The 24,008-nt window shown below is 34.2% G+C and overlaps 1 protein-coding gene across 3 annotated transcripts in view; it reads right to left on the reverse strand.

The window, feature by feature from the left end:
* The window catches only part of RNF180 (ring finger protein 180), a 198,132-nt gene that overhangs the window by 128,900 nt on the left and 45,224 nt on the right, over positions 1 to 24,008 (reverse strand). For 2 of the 3 annotated variants that reach the window (XM_032404348.1, XM_032404350.1), the window contains exons 3-5: positions 13,617 to 13,712; positions 11,059 to 12,018; positions 8,032 to 8,067 (exon numbers count right to left, since the gene is read on the reverse strand). In XM_032404348.1, coding sequence (XP_032260239.1) covers positions 8,032 to 8,067; positions 11,059 to 12,018; positions 13,617 to 13,712 — 1,092 coding nt within the window. The remainder of the gene's footprint in view (positions 1 to 8,031; positions 8,068 to 11,058; positions 12,019 to 13,616; positions 13,713 to 24,008) is intronic. The other variant, XM_032404349.1, reaches the window with a different exon arrangement.

Here is a 24,008-nt window from a genome sequence, read left to right on the forward strand (position 1 = left end):
ATGAGAAGAGTGGGTGAGACTTACGTCTCAGCACTGGAAAGTTCCAAGGAGGTTAGAGGAGGACAAGAAGGCCCTGACTGTGATGTTTTTTTTTTTAAATAGGTTAGTGCAGAAACAGGATAATGAGGGACAACAGGTGGACAGTGTATACCACGATGGTTAATATGGTAAATGAAGCCAAATGTGGAGTTTGAGAATGAAAACCAGGCAGTCTTCCCAGAGCATACAAGGCCAAAAGAGCTGAAAGCATAGTCTAGTTCTATTCATCCAACACACCCAGCACTAAGTTCAGTCCTATGTGATAAGCTCCAATTTTCTCTAAGTGTCTCTTTGGCAGTAGCTCACTGATGATTCTGTTTTTTTCTCTTCCCCAAACAAATCGGCCTTTTCCAAACTTGGGGGATAGGACAGCATACATCCTTGCCATTCTCTTACCCCCACTGCCTTTTCCCCTGAGTGCCTGAGGGAGTCACTGCCTTCATGCTCCTCCGTAATGTCCAAAGCCTGCCTTCCTCCCCGCTTCCTCCAGCTCCAGCTAGCTACCAGCTCATGGGAAAGAGCTGATACAAGTAAAACACCTTGGACTGCACCTAGCATATGCTGAAGCTCAGTAACTTTTAACTAATCTTTCCATCACTCCCACGGCCACAAACTCTCCATTCCATTGCCTCCCTCTGGCTTGCTTAGTCAAACTCTCATTCTCTTAATGCCAGACTAAGAAAAGCTCTGTTACTTGGACAGAAGTATTTGTACTGTCTTCTACTACATGCAAGGAGCTATATTAGGTGTTAGAGGGTAAGGTCAAAGGATCTTGTCTTTTCCAGTATGGTTCTTCATCTAATTCCTTCTCAGCCCGGTTCTAGCCAGCTGCCTTTCCTCTGTACCATCCATTAGAATAAATTCTCATTGCTCTTGTCAATAAATCCTTTGTCAAAGACTCCAGAAATTCACTTTTAACCCATTTTTAATTGCTTTTTTGTTGATCTTCCTTCTTTCCAACAGTTCTCAACTCTGGCTACATGTTGGGATCACTTGAAAATTAAAATATATTGTATGTATATATATTTTAATAAACACAAACACACGTAGTGATGCCCAGTCTAGACCAAGGGAAATATAACCTGATAGAGCCCAGGCAGTGGCATTTTCAGAAGCTCCTCAGAGGATTCCAACTTGTAGCTAGGGTCAAGGAACCTTGGTTCATTTTCCATGCCTGCAGCACTGGATATGTCATTTGTTTGTTCAGTTCATACACTCCGCAACCACATATTGAGCTCTTACCATGGACCTAGCCTAAAACTACTTAGCAGCTACATGGCATCTTCATAATCAAACATGTTTCTGACCACTCCATCACAATTCTTTCTCAGCTAACCATTTCTCCTCTCTTCTCTGTCATCAATCTTACCACCACTTCCACACAATCTTCCTACCCTTTCCCAATCAGGCTTGCTTCTTTGTGAATGCTCTGGGATTCTCCAGTGCATCTCACTGTCTTGGCCAAAAACAATCCTAGATCAAATAAGCTGTTGGCCAAAATTCACTATGATATGACATCTCCGCAAATGCCTAAGAAAAAGATCACTGATATTCATATGTGTCTCCCCCCTTCACTCAAAGGTCCCTGAGTGGAGGAATCCTATTTCATTCATTGCTGTATCTTCAATATTTAGTGTAGTTATTGACCAAGAGTGATCTACCCCACGGACATTAGTTAAATGCAGAAAAGGATGAAAGAAAAATAAAGGTATGTGATAATAAGATATTTTCTTAATCATCTAAGAATGATAAGCCATGTGAGGAGAATCTTTTTTGAGAGGTCATGGTATAATGGTTAATAGCATGGACTCTGGGATCTAGATCTGCCACACACTACTTTTGTGGGCCTAGGGAATCCTCCAATAAAAACTGTGGGCATTGAGTCTATAATAAGCTTTCCTGGTACACAACATTGAACGTGTTGTCACAACTTTTGCTGGAAGAAGTTCATTCTATGTAACTCAATGGGGACAGGACCTTGGAAGTTTGTACATAGCTTCTTCCAGAATTTGCCCTATGCATCTTTTCCCTTCGCTTAGTTAGTTTGTATCCTTACACTGTAATAAAACATAGTTATGAGTATGACTATAGGGTGAGTCCCGTGAGTCCTCTTAGTGAATCATGGAATGTGGGGGTGGTCTTGGGGACCCATTATATAATCTATAACCCCAGCTTAATCATGAGAAAAGTATTAGTCAATCTTAATTGAGGGACATTCTACAAAATGGCTAAGCAGCATTCCTCAAAACTGTCAAGGTCATCAAAAACAGGGAAAGTCTGAGAAATTCTTAAAGGCCAGAGAAGCCCAATGAGACATGGTAACTAAATGTAATGTGGTACCCTGGATGAGATCCTGGAACAGAAAAAAGAACTATAGGTAAAAACTAAAAAATTGTGAATAAGGTATAGCCTAATTAATAATAATGTGTCAAAACTGATTCATTAATTGTAAATATACCATACTAAGATAAGTTATTTTTTTAAGATTATTTACTTATTTTAGAGAGAGAGAGCATGCATGCACAAGAGGGAGAAGGGCAGAGGGGAGAGAGAAAATCCTCAAGCAGACTCCCTGCTGAGCATGGAGGCTGACTCAGGGCTTGATCCTGGGACCCTGAGATCATGACCTGAGCCAAAACCAAGACCCAGTCACTTAACTGACTGATCCACCCAGGCTCCCCACTAACATAGGGTAAACTAGGTGTGGACATATGGGAAATCTCTGTACTAGTTTCACAACTTTTATATAAATCTAAAAGTATTCTACAATAAAAAAAAGTTTTATTAAAAAAAATTTTTTTTAAAGATTTTATTTATTTATTTGACAGAGAAAGACAGCGAGGGAGGGAACACAAGCAGGGGGAGAGGGAGAAGCAGGCTTCCCATGGAGCAGGGAGCCAGATGTGGGGTTCAATCCCAGTACCCTGAGATCATGACCTGAGCCAAAGGCAGACGCTTAACGACTGAGCCACCCAGGTGCCCCTAAAAAAATTCTTGATCACTTACTGTGTTCAAAGTATTGTGCTAAGCATTAGAAAATTTAGATCTTAAAGTAAAGGAATTATCAAGCCAATGTAATTTTGCTCCACAGTTATTCATTTATCTGTATTTTGAAATCAATTGAAATGGCAGGAAAACAAAGTTAAGGTATTTGGTGATGCCTATTAAAATTGACTGCTTATTTATATCTTATTATCTCACTAGACGGTGGCTTCCTGGAAGGTAGAAACAATTCCAAAGTATCAACTTAGTGAGCAAGCCCTAAATGTTGTTTCATTAATAAAATGAAAGAGTTGGCCAACAGGCAACATGAAAAGATGCCCAATATCATTAATCATTAGGGAAATGCAATCAAATATGCAATGAGATATCACTTCACACCTGTCAGAATGGCTAAAATTAAAAAAACAAAACAAAACAAGAAATAACAAGTGTTGATGAGAATATGTAGAAAAAGGAATCCTTGTGGACTGTTGGTGGGAACGCAAATTGGCACAGCCACTATGGGTGAACAGTATGGAGGTTTCACAGAAAAGCAAAAATAGAATGAGCATATTATCCAGTAATTCCACTACTGGATATTTACCCAAAGAAAATGAAAACATTAATTTGAAAAGATATATGTACCTTTATGCTTACTGTAGCATTATTTACAAGAACTAAGATAGAGAAGCAACCCAAGTGTCCAATAGATGGATAAGGAAAATGTGGTGTGTATGTATATGTACATGTATATGTGTATATATATTTATATACACACAAACATTAATATATATACATACACACAATATACACAAATGATGGAATATTACTCAGCCATAAAAAAAAAGAATGAGATCTTGCCATTTGCAACAACACGGATGGACCTATAATACTAAGGCTATAATACTAAGTGAAATAAGTCAGACAAAGAAAGATGAATACTATATGATTTCACTTGTATGTGGAATTTAAGAAACAAATGAATAAACAAAAAAGAGACAAATAGAAAACTAACTCTTACACACAAAGAACAAATTGGTGGTTGCCAGGGGGGAGGTGGGGGGGATGGGTGAAACACGTGAAGGGGATTAGGAGTGCACTTATCTTGATGAGCACTGAGTGATGTACAGAACTGGTTGTTTTATTGTACACCTGAAAGTAAAATAACACTGTATGCTAATTATACTTGAATAAAAAAATAAAATGAAGAGAGTAGCGAACAACCTGAAACAATAAATTTACACAAAGTAGACTGAGAAATAAATATCTTTCTGTGCCATATATGACTAAAGGTCATGACATTCTTTCCTAAAAGACTGTTTCATGACCAAGTTTCTGTGTTTAATGAAACCAGTAATCTGTGTCACGTAGTTTTAATGGTCAGATTTTCATTACTAAGGCTTTTTCTTTCAATAAACCATTAATTTTCTGCTGGAGGCAGAGACAAAAATGGGGAATAATTGCTCAATATGTGGATTACTATTATAATTCAGATATACAAAAATTTCTCTTTTAAAGGGACAACCAAGTATGTATTTGGAATACTGTGCATGATTTGAAGATGATGAATCAAGTGATAAAAGATTAAATGAACTCCTTTAAAATCTATGCAAAGTTCAAAATGATTGCTATGTAAAAATCCATGAAAATGAAATTTAGTGCCTTTGTGGAAAGTATGTATCTTTTCTAGATAAACGCAAATAAGCAGGTCTTTAATACAATTTATTGGCTTCTACTCTCCCCAGGGCCTAAATTACACCTTTGTAATAATACAAGTAGTCTTAACTCATTTAATTCACTGAGAACAAAATAATATAGTCATTGTAGATGGTTCAGTGATTTATTACAAACCTTGATATTAGGTCAATTATTTTGTATTCTCACGTACAATACTCCAGAGAAAAATGAGCTAAACTCTCTTTTCACAATAGTTTCTTGTGGGCTTTAAAGAGACATTTTCTTTCACTCATATTAAATAGACTTAAGGTTAAAAAATGAAAACACAATAGAATGAAATGCTGTTTACAAAGAATTATTTTAAAATATTATACAACTATACTAGAGACAGCTTTACTTTCCCTCAATCCAGAGGAAGAAATATTTTCCCCAGTAAGAAATTTTTGATTAATTTCCTCAAAATGCTAGTATTTCAGTCTTTCTGTGATTATACTAACCAGTTAGACAAACAAGGTCGGCCAAAAAAAAAAAAAAGTCTCAAAGGAAATTAGAAAATAGTTTGAACTGAATTACAATAAAATACAATATAATGTCATAGGATGTAGCTAATGCAGAAACTAAAGGGAAGTTTACAACATTAAATACTTAGATGAGGAAAAAAGATTTCCAACCATTAAATTTCTAAGTTTCCAATTAATAAGTTGCTAAGTATTTTTTTCTAAGAGGAAAGAAAATGAAAGAAAGAAAATATTAAAGAGCAGAAATTAAGAATTTAAAAGTAGCAAACAATAGAAAATATAATTGAAATCCAAGGCTGGTTCTTTGAAAAGATCAATAAAATTGATAATCTTCTAGCAAAACTAAAAAAAAAGAAAAAAGAAAAAAGAAAAAAGAGAGCAAGCAAGAGAGAAGATACAAACCACCATTAATTATAAGGATTTTAAAGGGGATATCATTACCGACTCAAGAGACATTAAAAGGATTATAAAGGAATATTATGAACAATACTAACACACAATTCCAACAACTTAGATAATTCACTGAAAACAACAAACTACCAAAACTTACCCAAAATGAAAGAGATACATAAATTGTTCTATAAGTACTAAAGAAATTGAGTTCACAGTTAAAAACCTTCCAAAAAAGAAATCTTCAGGCCCAGAAAATTTCATTACCAAGTATTTAAGAAAAAATAACATCAATTCTTCAAAATATTTTCCAGAAAACTGAAGAGGAAAGATTACTTCCTAACTCATTTTATGTGACCAGTACTATCCTGATATCAAAACCACACAAAAACAGCACAAAAATACAGAAAACCTTAGGCCAATATCCCTCATGTACAGAGGTTAGAAAAAAACTCTCAAAAATTATTGCAAATAATATCCAGCAATATATAGGAAGAAAAGTACAACATAATAAGAGTGGTGTTTACTGTGGAACTGAAAAACTGACTCAATTTAATAATCAATATTAATATTGAAAACACATAATCGTATCATGAGGAGAAAACGCATTTGACAAAATTCAACACCCATTCATAATAAAACTTTCAGTAAACTAGGAATATAAAGAAACTTCCTCAACCTGATAAAGGGCATCTACAAAACACCTAAAACTAACATCATACCTAATGGTGAGAGACTGAATGCTTTCTTCCTAGTATCAGGAAAAAGACAAGGATGTCTGTTCTCCTCATCTCTGCTCAATACTGTACTGGATGTTCTAGCTACTTCAATAACAAAAAACAAAAAACAAAGAAAGAAGAAAGGAAAAAAAAATCTGGATTGGAAAGGAAGAAGTAATGCTGTATTTATTTGCAGACACCATGATGATCTAGTAGAAAATACAATGGAATCTACAAAACAACTACTATTCCTACTAGGTAAGATTAGAAAGGTTGTAAGATAAAAGATCAACATACTAACTCAATTTAATTTCTACATATTATCAATGAACAACTGGAAATTCAAACTTAAGAAAACAATACCATTTTACAACAGTATAAAATATGAATACTTAGGGATAAATCTGACAAGATGTCAAAGATCTGTACTTTCAAATAACAAGATACAAAGTCAAAACAAAAATCAGTTGTGTTTCTGTACATTAGCAATATACAATTTTAAACAATTTTTAAAAAATTAACAACAACATCAAAAAGTAAATAGGCATAAACTAACAAAACATGCACAGGTTCTGAATGCTAAAAAGTGCAAAAATATGGATGAAAGAAATCAAAGACCTAAATAAAAGGAGAGACGTACCATGTTCGAGGATTAGGAAAATCAACACAGTAATGATTTCAGTTTTCCCCAAGTTGATCTATAGATTTCATATAATTACAATCAAAATCCCAACAGGAAACAGGCAGATTCTAAATTTTATATGAAAAGGCAAAGGAACTACAATAAATAAAACAAGGTTGAAAAAGAACAATTAAGTTAGGGGAATGACAGAATCCTACTTTATGACTTATTAAAGCTACAATAACTAAGAAAAAGGACTCCTGGCAATGAGAGACACAAAAATGAACTGAAGAGAATAGACAGTCCAGAAATAGACCCCCACACATATAGCCAATGGGTCTTCAACAAAGCTGCAAAAGCACTTCAATGGACAAAGGTCAGTGTTTTCAACAAATGGTGCTGGAACAATCAAGCATCTCTATGTAAAACAATGAACCTCAACTGAAACCTCACACTTTATTAAGAGAAATAAACTCAAAATGAATCATAATTCTTAATGTGAAACTTAAAATTATAAAACTTTTAGATGAAGCTACAGGAAAAAATCTTTATAACCTAGAATTAGGCAAAAGAGGTCTTAGGTATGACACCAATGGCATAATCCGTTAAAAAAAATGGGAAATTAGACCATCAAAATTAAGTATGTTTGCTCTACAGGGAAAAAAAAAATTAAGAGACTAAAAGGACAAACTACAGACTCAGAGAAAGTCACATATGCGATGAAAAACTTACATCCAAAATATATAAAGAACTCTTACAACTCAACACAAAGAACACAACCCAATTAAGAATGACCAAAATACTTAAAGACACTTCCCTAAACAATATATACAAATGGAAATATAAGCACATGAAAAATGTTCAACATTATTAGGAAAATGCCATCAGGAAAATGCAAACTAAAACCACAATATGATACGACTACATACCTACTTACAACAATTTAAAAAATATTGAGAATACCAGGTGTGACTCACAGCAAAGGAAATTCTCATATATCATGTCTTGAAATACAAAATGGTATAACCATTTTCCAAACTGGAAGACAATTTGACAGTTTCTTATAAAGTTAAATATAACTTACCACACAATCCAGTATTCTCACTCCTGAGTATTTACCCTAGAGAAATGAAAACTTAGGTTCACACGATAACCTGTACAGGAATGATTTTAACAGCTCTATTCATAATTGCCCAAACTTGGAACAACTCACCTGTCTTGAACAGGTCAATGAACAAACTGTGGTTTATTAATATAACACAGTATTACTGAGCAACAAAACAAACAATAGATATATTCAACAACTTGGATGGATCTCACAGGCAACTGTACTGAATAAAAGAAGCCAGTCTCTAGAGGTTATATACTATAAGATTATAATTTTATAGCATTGCATTATTATTTTACAACATCATCAAAAAGACAAGCTAAAGTAATAGAGAACAGATCAATGGTTTCCAGAGATTAGAGATAGGACAAGGATATGACTATAAAGATATAATCAAAGCACAATTATAAAGGCACAAGGTAGATTTTGGGGTGATGGAACTGCTCTGTATCCCCACTGTGGTGGTTGTTATATGAATCTGTGTGTTGAAATCATAGAGCTATATGCCAAGAATAAATCTATTTTATCACATAATAATTACAAAAACTAAAACAGAAACCCAACAAGGCTATGGTGAATAAAAAAAGAGGTTTGCTCAGCACTGTCTTTCCCCAAAGTAGAAGTTTAATTAACATCTGTTGAATAAAACACTGAAAATTGGTTGTAGTTTCTGTTTCAATATTAATCTCATTTATACCCTTAAGCTTCAAAAATTTAAATAACTTTTTGTAGTGTCATTAACATTTTCTATCATGGTATCTGCCACATAAAGATGTCTAGTTTGTGAAAAAAAAAATCACTAAAAATATCAAATGAAAGTCAGAAATCTAGATTTCCCAACCAATTATTTTAAACTTAAAAAAAATTATCATTAACAATAGGTAACCTTTCCTTTATATCTTGTATGCTTATCTTCCTTATTTAAAAAAGGGCAGGAGGTACCTGGGTGGCTCAGTCAGCTAGGCGCTGGACTCTTGTTTCAGCTCAGATCTCTCTCTCTCCCCCTCTGCCCCTCCCCCCACTTGTGTGAGCACTCTCTCTCTAAAATAAATAAGTCTTTAAAAAAATAAAAAAGACCAGCATCTGCACTGAAGTCATTACTCAAAGGCATGGTATATGAAACACATATTTGATAAATGTTTACAGAATTAACTACTCTTTACTAAACATGGAATGAGCTGAAGAGCTAAGCCATTAATTTAGCTCAGACATGAAATCTTTCCAAGACTTATCTTTTTGCTTGAATTAGCAAAACTGTTAAAAATTCTTCTTCTTTCGGGCTCTAACCAAGGTGTGCACTCACATCACTAACTCACGTCATTTTCACGCTGCTACAGACTTTTAAATTTTCTTTGCTAAGGAGACGTTCGGCATTTGTTTGTCAGTAGCTCCCGTGCAACCAGACAAACCTCCTAGGGCCCTGCCCTATTACTCCCTATACTGACCGGCCACAGGTCTGACTGGAATTCATTCACTCTCATCAATTAGCCAAGCAGTTTGGCTAAATCATGCATGTGAATGAATAAAAGTAACTTTATTAAAAAAAACCAAAACACTGATGTTGGTCTTGCTTAGCTTTAAATTGTATAAAAATAGTGTTCCTATGCTGGAAAATAATCAGTAATTTAGTTTAAGTTTTCGGAAGTACCCAGCTCAAGAATTAAACACATTTTTTAAGTTGCAAAGATGTTATCTGCACATATTTATAGTACAGAGCAAGTATAATTTTTATACTTTTTAAATTTCTATTTGTTAGAGAATTATTTTAAGCCCTCTACATTGTTTTTAAGGTTGACTTTCGAATATTCACTTAACATATGACCATCTCCAATTTATCTATGGGTTTAAGTCAAATTTTCAATAAAAGATATTGTATTTTATAGCTTCAATAAATTAACCATGAAGTATATTATAGTGGTGCTAAAATATATTCATTTTTAACATTCTACAACATATGCTTTGATGTCACATTACACCATCACTTGCAAGTAAACCAAACTCCAATGCTCTCGTCAGCATCCAGTCAAAAATATAATAATTACCTATAATTATACTATCTAACCAAACGATGAAAAATAATGAACATGATTGAATCACTTGATGCAGTAATTTTATTCTATTCAGTCTGACTAGGATCATAAGCAATGAGTTCGCTTAATTGTTTAAAAAAATGAACTATTATGCAAAGTTGCAGCTTTCTATATTTAAGCTCTGTGGATGTTGTTAATATTCAACATACTGATTAATGAGGATTGCTATTTATTATAAACAAGTAGGTAACAAAGGCAATTTGCAAATAAAAGTTTACATAGAAACATACTGGTCCTCAAACTTCCAAATTTTCATGAGCACCTCATCCATTGGCTTTAATTGGTCTCCAGAGCACCTGCAATTTATTGTTCAATACCTTCGCATAACCGTTTTTGAACATATCATTATAGGTACAGGAATTTAAACCATAGACAAGCACACACTCCTATAAAATTACAGTAAGGGTCAGTTATTATTAAGATAAACTTCACAAATTAGTAGAGTTAACCATATCTGGATCATATGAGCACATAATTACATAATGTTCCTTGAAAATATCCATTTAAGCTAAAAGTGATGAAAGTCAATGAATTTGTCACTAGATTGAATTAGAAAAACTTCTTTGTTTCAACCTAACCTGAAATAAAATCATTGCAAATAATCCCAACATGAATAAATTTAAAATGTATATGATGATCTCATCTCAGTATCATGAAATTAATATTCATGTAAAATATTAGAATTGAGGAAATCTTCCTAAAAGGACATTTTCTAAACATATGTGAACAGAGACAGGTTTATACTTGCCGATTTTAAGAGAGGTGCATGATTATTAAGTTCACCTAGACAGAAATGTCATTTCAACACTCATTAAAACTGTGTTTTTATAATAAAGGTATTCAAAGTTAGCTCCTCTCTCCAAACCCCAAGATTCACAACACAGAATTTTTAGTAAACTCTTCAAAAAATTACCTGCTTCTGTAGCCATCTTTCATGCCTTCGTTGTTTCCTTCTCAGATTTTTCAACTTGCTCCTTTCTCTCTTACTGAGCCTCTGATTAATGGCCCCCAATGAGAAACTGCCCGAGCGGAGGAAGTCCAGTGCAGAGAGGGGCTCTTCCTGGTCCGAGGCCTCCAGCATGCTCCTGCCAGCTGAGGGCAGGTCCATCAGGAAAGTCAGGTTGTTAGAACTCGCATGGTCAGAGTACACTGCAGAAGCTTCTAGACCACACTGAAATTCTCCTCCTCTTTGTGTCTGGGTCTCACGGGGAGCCACTGAAAATCTTTGCAGCAGCATATTAGGATCAAAATTGGATGAAATCTGAAAGGAACAGTTATTTTTACTAGATTCTAAAGGCAAGCCAGAAAGGTGAATAGGCTGTGTTTCATTTAGCCTGGGACAGGCAGTAGTCTTACTATGTATTTTATAAAATGTGGGTAATAAAGTCAGTTTCTCACTGATGTTCAGATCCAAACTATGTGATTTCCTGTGAAAAGCTCTTGTAGTGCATCTGCCAGTCACAAGCTGAGGAACAAAAAGCTGGTATTTTGGATCTGATGCTTTGAAGAGCAGTTTCTCATTCTTCGTCTGAAAATACGTTGACCGTACCTCCAGGCAGAGTGCTTCTGTTAATCTTCCAGGGCCATTATTATTTTGGGCCATATTTAAAAACCCGTGATTTCTGTTTCTGGAGGCGCCACCTGTCAGCGGAGTTTCCTTGTCACAACCTGACTGAACTCTAGGATGTGACAAGTATTTCAGCGATGGTCTCGTTAGTCGGCCTGCCCGTGTTGGCTGATAATCGGTCCAGCTCTTAGAGAGATGTACAGCTGCAAGCTGGCCACAGGAACATTTTGGAGTGCTGACAAAATTAAAGCCCCCTAAACGGGCCCCACAGAAAGGGCAATTCAGTTTTCCAACTGTCCACTGGGCCTACAGGTAATAAAGGAAAGTAAGACAATGCTTTCATTGTAAAGTAATCAAAGAGAATGTGAGTTGTATTTTTTTTTTTTTAAAGCCAATCACATGAAAGTTTTCTATGCCACAGAAAAGGCTAGCTTTCTGTTTTCTGATTGGTAGACAGAACAGTAAAGGGAAAAAAGCCTTCTAATAAATAGAGATAAGCAACTCCAACGTTCTAGAATGATAAAATATTGCACATCATGCCCATCTCAACAATACTCCTAAGCATTCTAAAAGAGTCTCTTAAACAATAGGTTGAATATGGACATAGTGTGAACTAATGAAAAGAAAAATACACTATGGAACCAGGAAGCAAATCAGTCTACAGAGCTTAATTTGCAAGTAAAATCTCACAGAAAAGTGTCTGTTTTGATACCCTTCTTGCATACCAAACACTGTGGGAGGGAACTTTACCCAACCAACAGAATAAAGCTCTTCCTGCCTTTTTACATAAAACCAAAAGATACTGGTTATATACATAAGAGTGCATTTTCTATATTCAAGTGCAAAATTAATAATGAACTGGCTTAAAATTATTTTTTTCAGGAGAGATAGTGGAATATCTGCAGCACCCTCATACATGTTGTAAAGTTCAGGACAGTTAAAACCAGCCCACTGGCACGTTGCCAGGAAATCATTACAGTGTGAGAGTGAATGCAGAGGATATCTATCAAATGTTATTTTTTATCAGCAACAACAAAGTCAGTGGAGAACGGCGACTACATTTTTTTAAAAAATCGCATTACTTATACTTTTCTATTTAATACTTGCTTCAAAATGTGAGAAATAATACCATACTGTTAACAAGGTGAGTTCCTGCTCTTATAATATTTCATTAAGGAGCCCTAAAAATGTGGTAATTTGATTTTGATTGTACCACTGAGAATCATTTATTATCCAGTTTATTTTATATATGTGTGCATACATGAATAATATAGGATATTTCATTTACTCGGGAGGCATTGTTCTAGGTGCTGGAGGTAGTAATAAACGGAAGAGAAAAACTTCTGACTTTATGGAGTTTTTATTCGAGTTGGGGAGCTAGGCAATTAACAAGAGCAGTAAGCAATACATGTATGCGGGTAAGTGTGTGCGTGTGTGTGTATGTATGCGTATAGTTATGTCTATATTTATATAGGTCATATATTCTCATGCATATTTACAAGTACTATATATTACGTATTGTATGTGTATGCAAAATATAAGTAGCTATGTAAGTCAGAGAAGGGAGAAAGGAAGTGTGAAGAGTGATAACAGTGGAGTAGGGCAACTGAGAGTTTTCACAGGCAATGCCTCCCTGTGAATAAAGATATATGGAAATAAGGGAAGCAGTAAATAATTGTGGGAGGAGCAATCAAGGAAGGGGGAATACCATGTTTTAAAGTCTGAGATAGAAAAGTACCTGCAACACTCCAGTAATAACGAAGAAGCCAGTAGGTGTAATCAAGAGTTACAGACCCTTTCTTATCTCTTGAAACAGTGCATTCAAGAAAAATAGCTCTAGAATGAGGATGAAAAATCCTGAAAGTAGTAAATTCCTAATTTTACTCAGAAACTAAGGAACTTACTTTTTGTATTAGGCAGTTTATCCATTCTGGAAGAGCTTCTATATCCACGTGCCACACATGACAAATACTTTGATCATCAGCAGAATCATGTCTATCCTGTTGTATCAAAATGCATGATATTAGTCATTACCAGTTCCAGATTTATGGAACAAATTTCACATTTGAGTAAAACACAAAAATATAAATTCGGTTTTAGATAGGAAGAAAATATACACTGCTCTCCTCTTCTCATTCCCATCCCCAAAACAAACCCACAAAGGCAAAAACAAATTTTCAGGGAATAACCGCTTGTGAATTAAAAAAAAAAAAAAAAAAAAGGCCTCCATTTCATTGATTTCATCAAATTAAATTTAAAATTTAGCAAAAAGTCACTCAATAGACACATCTGGCACCCTATTCTTTTTCCTGTGTGTGAGGAAAAAATAATGCCATTCATGACAACTCTCCCAGGTCTTTAATTCCTGATTCCATCTGGACTCTACTAATGATAAAATAAAGAAGTTGCTATATAATCTCTTGAGATACTCAAGAAAAGTACAAGAGGATGGGGGAGAAGAATAATTGTATAGGCAAGTGGAAAAGCCTCAACTAAATTTCAGCTGCATTAGAACAAAAAAATTTCAGAGAGAGAGAATTTTGGCTTTCTGAAACAGATGTGCAGAAATAAATGTGATATACAGGTGAAAGTATATACATATCAGAAAAATGCAGGGCAGGCCGGCATGGAGATATAGGACTCTTTATTACCTTAGTAAACCTTAGGCCAACTTGCCTTTACCTCTCTGGGTCTCAGTTTCTTCACCTGTAAAAAACCTCTCGATAATTGCTAAGCTCCCTTCTGGGTATACAAAATTTCATTTTATGATGGCAGAAAAGAGTTTCTTGAGAGAACAGGGAAAAATAAGGCTTCTGTCCACATACCCATTCCCAGGATCAGATTTTACATAGAAGTAGCTTTTCCAAGTTGCCAAAGCACAATGCTTTTTAGATTTCCCCAGCAGTGGCATTATTAGATACTATAATTAGATTAACAAAATAAGTAAGGAAATTGCTAAACATACCTGCTAAGTCTATATTCACATTGATAAGAATGAAACAAGACAGAATCTCTTTAAGCACCTTTGCTGAATAATCTACATTAGATTGTGACTTGGAACCAAGATCACCCAGAATTTCTAGGTTTAATTTCCCAAGTTGGTTCCTTTGGGACCTATATCACCTTTCTCTTCCATGAATACATCTTAAGATACTAAATGGTGGCCCAGTATACAAGAAAGGTTTCAGTATGATTTATTTATATATCAGAAAGATCTATAAAGAAATCATCTTTATCTGATTTCTGTCAGGCTCCCAAAAAACCACAAATTAATTAAAATGGGAAAGGGACATGAGCTATTGTTCTATGTTAGACCACATTTCATTATTTCATATACTGTACACAACTGTATTTTATATACTATAAACAATAGGGCTAAGCCAAATTCAAGAATGTAACAGGGAAAAAATATTTTTGTTAAAAGGTCTGAAAATTTTCCATTTGTAATGTTTCAAAAACCAACAACACAGGTTGAAAATATTTCAAAGGCAAATATAAAGTCTGCTGAGAAGGGTTTACAGTGGGCCAAAGAGAAACTTTATAATTTTATTAATGATGCCTGAACTCTAAATCTGGCTAACAGAATGCAACTTACCATGTGAATAGTAAGAATAATAAGGGCAAGGCAAGTCCATGTCAAAATAAAGAAGGTTTTATTGAACGGAAGCAAAGTTAGGAAGAGAGGAGGAGATACTAGGAACAGTCTCTAGCTCAATCATCTTAGTGCTCCCAAATACCTGTGCCCTCACGAGAGTGTCGGGCAGGCATACAAAGCTTTCTTTTATTCTAGATTCTCATAAAATGAAAGAAGGAAAAATTCAGGCAGAGGGAAGTAACTACTGGTTTCAAGATAGTAAAGTAAGTACATATTCTAGTCTATCCTCCCTCTTAAAACAAAGAACCTATCAAAGACAATTATAAAAAGTAACCAAGAGCTGAACTAGAAAATATAGATGGGGAGATTTCAGTGAACCAGAAATCATGAGGATCCTCTGAAAGATCAATGAGAAAACAGCACAATGTATCCAAGTTCCAAGTACAGAATAGATGAGAAGAACACAAAGAATGGTCCATATCAAAGTGGTGAAAACCAGAAACAGAAAAAGGCCCTGGGTTATTTTTATCAGGGGTGGAATGGATGTCTGTCTGTCTCCAGGCAAGAAGTGTATGTGAGGAAGAGAGAAATAGGGCAACATCCCAGGAGGGCTGGAAATGCCCAGAAAAAATGGAAAGGATTTGCAGCAAGTCCAGAAGATGAGCTACTGAGGATCAGTCTCTATTCTTGCTGAAAATAGTACCATGACATGTAAAGAATGTGAGCTAGATTTGTTTGTACTAATAAGATACACATCTACTACATACTGTTTGTTATTTTTAAAAAGTCAAGTGAAAGAGAAATAAGTGCACTCTGAGCTATGCTATTAAAAGCATATACAACCTAAAAATAAGCAGTATTACAACTTTTCTAAGGAAACAAACATAAATAGAAAAAGTACCTAAGAGGCCATGTACCAAGTTGACAACATTGGTTAGATTTGAAGGAAGAAAGACCAAGATTAGAAGTTACTAAAAGGAAACTTTAACTTTCTCATTATTGCTTTAATGGGAGAATAATTAAATTATACTTACATAATTAAAATTTTACTTGAAAATTGATTCAAGTAAAAATAAAATAAACTACTTCTGATTCTGGCAAGGCAGAAGTAAGTGGTATTGGACATGCTCTCAGCATTATAATAGATAACACTAGGTAAACTATATTAAAAAATTGTTTTAAGATGTTGGGCAAAAGAACTGCAGGACTGTGATCCCTGAGAGAAGAAATATAAATGAGGTGAGCCTTAAAAATCACCCTTGATTTCTGCCCTAGGGAACTTTCAGAATCTTGATGTAGGGAGGAGGACCCAAGAACATAGCACCCTTGTTAATAAAATGAAGATTGGATTGAAGTATATAGAGGCTAAATAGCTAGAGTTTATGGGACACTATATTGACAAGGAGAAGCCTACAAACAGAAAAATTTCCAGATAATTGCATAAAGATTCCTCTAAATCTTTGGTTGAATACCAGTAGGAACACATGTTGTGTGAGATACGAGAGAACCAGATAAAGAAAATTTACCAAGGAAAAGACATCTACTAGTGAGCTGTAAACTTAACTACTGACACAGGGCTCACAGCAAGTAGGGAAGATGTTCATGTTCCAATTAGCTAGAGTAGAAAGATCTCAATGAACATCTCAGGTATTTAGGGGATTCCAGAAGAGTCCTGCCTTAAAGAGGAGAGCTAAATTAGCCCTAGAGTAAAGGTTACTAAAAAGCAATCCTACAAAAGCTTAAAAATAAGCCTGCAAAAGATGAAATTCAATCACTAGTAACTTACATGCCTGCTAAAACACTCTTTAAAGCAAGACAATAATATTCAGACACTCAGTAGTATTAAATCTAACTGTCCAACCTACCAAAAAAAAAAAAAATGTGCAAAGCAATAATGACCCATAACCAAGAAAAAAACCTGATCAATGGAAATATACCTAGAAAAAGGTGAAAATGACTGAATAAGCAGATAAAGACATTAAATCAGCTATTATAAATATATCCAAATACTAAAAGTAAAACACAAGTAAAACAAAAACAGAAAAGTCTTAAAGTAACACCAAACAAATGGTATATCTAGAGATAAAAACTCTATCTGAAATGAAAAATGTACCACTGTGTCAACTACACTCAGATAAAAAATAAAATGTAAATTAAAAAAAGTTTCCTTTTCCATTTTCTGAGTTTTTATCATGAATGGGTATTGAGTTTTATCAAATAATTGTTCCACATGTATCAAAATGTTCATTTTTTTCCTTCTGTATTCTACTAGTATATTGAATTATATTACTGGTTTTTTAATGCTAAACCAATTTTTATTCCTGAGATATACACCACTATTTCTTCCCTAATTCTTTTAACAGTATTTTGTAGTTTTCAATAGATAGGTCTTGTACATAATGTGTACATTTATTCCTAAGTTGTTCATGTTTTTTGATGCAGCTATAAATGGTATTTTACAAGTTGCCTGTTGCAGTCTTCCGTGGCCAGTTTACATAGAGCTGAATTAGCATACTGACCTTATAATCTGCAAACATACTACACTCACTCCCTGGTTCCCTTTTGTGAATTCCTTAGCATTTTCTACATATATACTACTAAATTTTACTCATATTTTATCAAAGATTTTTGATACTATCTTCATAAGTGGTGTTGATCTGTGGGTGTCTTTTCTAGTAATATATATATTTTTTTAAGTTATAATACTGGCTTCATTAAATGAGTTGGGAAGTTTTCCATCTTACATAATTTTCTGAAAGAATTTGTGTAGGATTTGTATCTTCCTTAGCTGTCTGATACAGTTTACCAAAAAATGCACCTGTGCCTAGAACTGTTTTTTTGTTTGTTTTTTGTTTTTTGGAGGGGGACAAGTTTTCATTTCAAATTCAGCTTATTTAATTGACTTAGGTATGTGCATATAGTCCATTTCTTCCTGATTCGTTTAAATAATTTGTATCTTTCAAAAGTTTTATTTCATCTAGGTTGTCAAATTTTTTCATAAAAATTTTCCACTACATTCTGTTATTATTCTTTTTATTATTTATTTTTGAGAGAGCATACATTACTGATTTTAAACCTTTCTTTTTTCAAATGTAAGTATTTACACTCTAGTTTCTTGTGAGCACGGCTTTATCTGTATCCTACAAAATGTGGTATGTGTGCTTACCTTTTCACTCAATTTCAAGCATTTTCTAATTTCTCTTGTGATTTCTTCTTTGACCTTAAGTGCTGTAGAAGTATGTTTTTTAATCTGCAAATATTTGGGGATGTTTCGGATAACTTTCTGCTATTGTTTTCTAATTTAATTTCATTGTAGTTAGAGAACACATTTGATGTTATTTCATTTCTTTCAAATCTAAATAATGATCCAACATATGGTATATCCTGGAGAATATCAAATGTGCCCTTTAAACAAATACCTTTTCTGCTGTTGTTGGGTATCATGTTTCACAAATGTCAGTTGTGTTGCCTAAATGTTCTGTATTCTTACTGAGCTTCTGTCTTCTTGTTCTACAGATTTATGAAACAAATCCTGAAATTTCCAATTATAATTATGGATTTACCCATTTCCTCTTTAAATTCTGTTTTGCATCAATTATTTTGCAGTTCTGCTATTAGGTGCACACATGGTTACAGTCGTTATGTATTTCTGATGAATCAACTCCTTTATAATTACGAAAATGTCCTTTTTTATTCTTAATAGTATTGTTCTGAAATCTACTTTGTCTGATATTAATAGAGCAACTCCAGCTCTCCTTTATGTTTGCATGATACAAATTTTCTATCCTTTAATTTTAACCTTTGTCTTTACAATGCATTTCTTATATACAACATATAGTTTGATCTTTGTCATCTAGTCTGATATTCTTGAATTTTTAATTGGAACATTTATACCACTTGTATTTAATATAAATATCAATATGTTTGAGTTTAAATCCAATATCTTATTTCCTATTTGTCTCATGACCTTTCCTCTGTTTTTCTTCTTTTACTGTCTTTATGGATTAAGTTTTTTTTTTGATTCCTTTATGTCTTCTGTTGGCTTTTTATGGTACATTTTTTTCCCCTCAGTGGTTCCTCTTTTGTTTACAATATGCATCTTTAATTTACCATAATCCTCCTTTAAATTATATTACACCACAGTATGCACAGAGTGAGAAGCTTACTTGGTATACTTCCATTTCTCACTTCCTATTCTTTGCATTATTGTTTTTATACATTTTATTTTTGCACTTAACAATTCCATGATATACTTCTAACATTCTGCTTTAACAAGTAAATTGTCCTTTAAAGAAAATTAAAAGGAAAAATAGATGTTTTACATTTACCAACATTTTTACCATTTCAAGATCATCTTATTCAGTTGTGTTCATTCCAGTTCCATTTGATGAATTTTTCCTAATACCTGAAGAACTTCCTTTGGTAGTTAAAATTTACTGGTGATACGTACTTGTAGGGTTTGTTTCTATGAAATAGTTTTTATTTCACCTTCATTTACAACATTTTATGTACAGTAAAATTACTCTGTAGTATACAGTCCCCTGGGTTTTGAGAAATGCATAGGGTTGACTATACATAATTACAAGCAAGATATGAAACAGTTCCATTATCTTCCTCAAATTCTTGCATGCTGGCCCTTCATAGTCAGTATCTTCCTCCCCATTTCCTGGTCTGTCCTCCATCCCCATAGTTTTATTATGCTGGCTCACCTTGTTCAAGTGGGACAGTCAGTTCAACAAGGCTGTAACTTCAACTTCCCCTGAATCCCAGTTCAGCTTCTCCACCTCTGGGCCAGAGGGATGTATATCTAACTCTATGATGAAGGGGTCTAGTTTCTCTGACACATATTTACAATATCAAGATCAGAGTCAATGAAAGTGGCTTAGGTTTCAATTCATCCTCTTGGTTGCCAGCTTTTCCTTGCTCTTCCCTACTTTACATTTATCTTCCTGTCCTGTCTCTGTCAGCACACACTGTGTTCCTGAGTCTTGGTTTAGCCATCTCCATGCTCCTGCTCTTTCTGGTTATAGTTCTGGGTCTAGAATTTTTTTTCATGTTTTTATTTGATTATAGTTGACATTATAGTTATATTTGATTATAGTTGATTATTTGATTGTGTATCAACAATGTTCCACTAGTTTCAGGTGTACGACACAGTGATTTGACAAGTTTATATGTTATGGTATGCTCACCATAAGTGTAGCTATTATCTGTCACCATATAACATAGTCCCTATGTTTTATCTTTTATCCCTATGACTTATTCATTCCAGAGTTGTAAGTCTCTATCTTCCACTCCCTTTCACCCATTTTGCCCATCCTCTCAACCCCTTCCCTCTGGCAAACATCACTTTGTTCTCTGTATTTATGGGTCTGATTCTGGTTTTTGTTTGTTCATTTTTAAAAATTCCACAAATGAGAGAAATCATATGGTATTAGTCTTTCTCAGTCTGACTTATTTTACTTAGCATAATACCCTCTAGGTGCATCCATGTTGTGGCAAATGGCAAGATCTCATCAGTCTCTTCAATAAATACTGCTGGGAAAACTGGACAGCTACATGCAAAAGAATGAAACTTGACCACACTCTAACACCATACAAATGCACAAAAAAAACCTCTCAAAATGGATTAAAGACCTAAATATGACACCTAAAACCACAAAAATCCTAGAAGAGAATATGGGCAGTAATTTCTTTGACATTGGCCATAGCAATGTTTTTCTAGATATGTCTCCTAAAGCAAGGGAAACAAAAGAAAAAAATAAACTATTGGGACTATGTCAAAATAAAAAACTTTTGTACAAGCAAAGGAAAGCATCAACAAAACCAAAAGGCAACCTACTGAATGGGAGAAGATACTTGCAAATGATATATCCAATAAGGGGTTAATCTCCAAAATATATAAAGAACTTATGTAACTCCACCCCAAAAAAACCCTAAAAACAATCCAATGAAAAAAATGGGCAGAAGTCACGAGTAGACATTTTTCCAGATGGCCAACAGACCCCTGAAAAGATGCTCAACATCAGTAATCATCAGGAAAATGCAAATCAAAACCACAATGAGGTATCACCTTACACCTGTCAGAAGGGCTAAAATAAAAAGCTCAAGAAATAATAGGTGTTGACAAGGATGTGGAGAAAAAAGTACTTGGCGAGCGCTGTTGGTGGGAATATAAATTGGTACACTCACTGTGGAAAACAGTATGGAGGCTCTTTAAAAAATTAAAAATAGAAATACCATATGATCCAATAATTCCACTAATGGGTAATTTACCTGCCCCCTCTCCAAAAAACAATGAAAACACTACTTTGAAAAGACAGATACACATTTATGTTTATTGCAGCCTTACTTATAATAGCCAAGATATGGAAGCAATCTAAGTGTTGACTGATAAGACGACTGGATAAAGATGTGGTACACATATACAATTCATCCTCACTGTTTCTATACCACACTGTATTGATGGTCCAAGTCAGCAGAGTATGGCAAGAAAAAGAAAAGAGACACACAGATTAAAAATAAACAAAACAACAAGATACAACTTCTCATCCACTAAGATGGCTAATAAAGAAAAAAATAACAGAGAACATAAGTGAAGAAGACAAAGAAATAAAATAGTGATACATGCTATAACATGGATAAACCTTGCAAACATTATGCTGAGTAAAAGAAGGCAGACACAGAAGGCTACATATTGTATGACTGCACTTATGTAAAATATCCAGAGTCTAGTGCATCTATAGACATAAAGCAGATCAGTAGTTGCCTGGGCTTTGGGGGAAGGGTAAATGGAGAGTGACAACTTAATGAGTATGAGCCTTCCTCTTGGGAGGAGGAAAATGTCCTGGAATTAGACAGTGATGATGGCTGTGCAACACTGTAAATGTACTAAATATCACTAGTAGTAAATTTTATATTATGTATATTTTAGTACAATTTTTTAAAAGAGAACAATGTAACATTTTTATTCACAGTCAACATAATATGAGGAAAATACTAAGGGATTCACCAAAAAGGCTATTTAAATTAAGAAATTTGCATAATATCAGTATACAGTGTCAATATAAATTTTTGTGTGTCACATTTCTGTATATTAACAACAAATAATAGGAAAGCGAAAATGTTTAAAATACCATTTAGATTTCCTGAGATTAAGAATTGGAGGGTATGTGCTATGGTGAGCGCTGTGAATTGTGTAAGACTGTTGAATCACAGACCTGTACCTCTGAAACAAATAATACATTATATGTTAAAAAAAAAAAAAAAAGAAGAAGAAGATAGTAGGAAGGGGAAAAATGAAGGGGGGGAAATCGGAGGGGGAGATGAACCATGAGAGACTATGGACTCTGAGAAACAAACTGAGGGTTCTAGAGGGGAGGGGGGTGGGGGGATGGGTTAGCCTGGTGATGGGTATTAAAGAGGGCACGTTCTGCATGGAGCACTGGGTGTTATGCACAAACAATGAATCATGGAACACTACATCAAAAACTAATGATGTAATGTATGGTGATTAACATAACATAATGAAAAAAAAGAAAAACACAAGTGGGATGGAAAAAAAAATATCACTTAGAAAAGCATCCAAAAACATGACCTCGTTAGGTATAAATTTAATGCAATATATTTAAGACCTGTCCACTGAAAACTACAGAACACTATACAAAGAAATTAAAGAAGACCTAATTGAACCAAGGTATATACCATGTTTTTAAGAGATCAGTTCTTCCCAGATTAATTTACAGATTCACCACAATCCCATTCAAAATCCCAGCAGGCTTATTTGTAGAAATTGATACATTACAAAATTTATGTGAAAATGCAAAATGACCTAAAACACCCCAAGAAATTCTGCAACAGAGAAAGGAAGGTAGAGGCCATACACTATCTAATTTCAACACTTATTAGATCAATGGAACAGAATCCAAATGTAGACCTGTAAACATGGTCAATTAATTTTTGGTAAATATGCCAACATAATGAGAAAAGATATACTTTTCAATAATTGGTGATGGAACCACTGGATAACCATATGAGCTTAAAAGAAAAGCAAAAACCCAAAACAAAAAGACCTGATGCTTACAATACACCATACACACAAATAACTCAAAATGGATCTGAGTCCTAAAAAATAAAAGCTGTAAGTACAAAGTGTCTAGAAGAAAACATAGAGGAGAAAACCCGATAATAGGAAATATATTCTCAGAACAGAAAAACACAACCAATAAAGAACAAAAATGATAAGGTGGATATCATAAAAATTAAAACCACCAACTGTTTGAAAGTATCACTAAGGAAATAAAAACACAAACCACAGATTGGAAGAAAATTCACACAACCTGTATCTAACAAGAAATTTTTAGCCAGAATATTAAAAAAAAAAACCTCTTATAACTAAATAAGAAAAAAACCACAATTTTAAAAATGAACACAAGATTTTAACAGACACTTCACAGAGGGAGACATACTAATGTTCAAAACTACATGAAAAAAGGCAGAACATCATTAGTCACTGGAGAAATGCAAATTCGAACCACAATGTATTCCACTGTACATTTATTTAAAAAGTTCACAAGGAAGAAAAAGAGGAGGATGAGGAAGTGAAGGAGAAGAAAAAAAAAAAAGGAACTAGTGATATCAGTACTGACAAAGAGCAACCGAAAATCTTATACATTGCTAGTGCGAAAGCAAAATGGTATAG

This window comes from Phoca vitulina, unplaced genomic scaffold, assembly GCF_004348235.1.
Source record: "Phoca vitulina isolate PV1807 unplaced genomic scaffold, GSC_HSeal_1.0 scaffold6, whole genome shotgun sequence".
Taxonomy (NCBI): domain Eukaryota; kingdom Metazoa; phylum Chordata; class Mammalia; order Carnivora; family Phocidae; genus Phoca; species Phoca vitulina.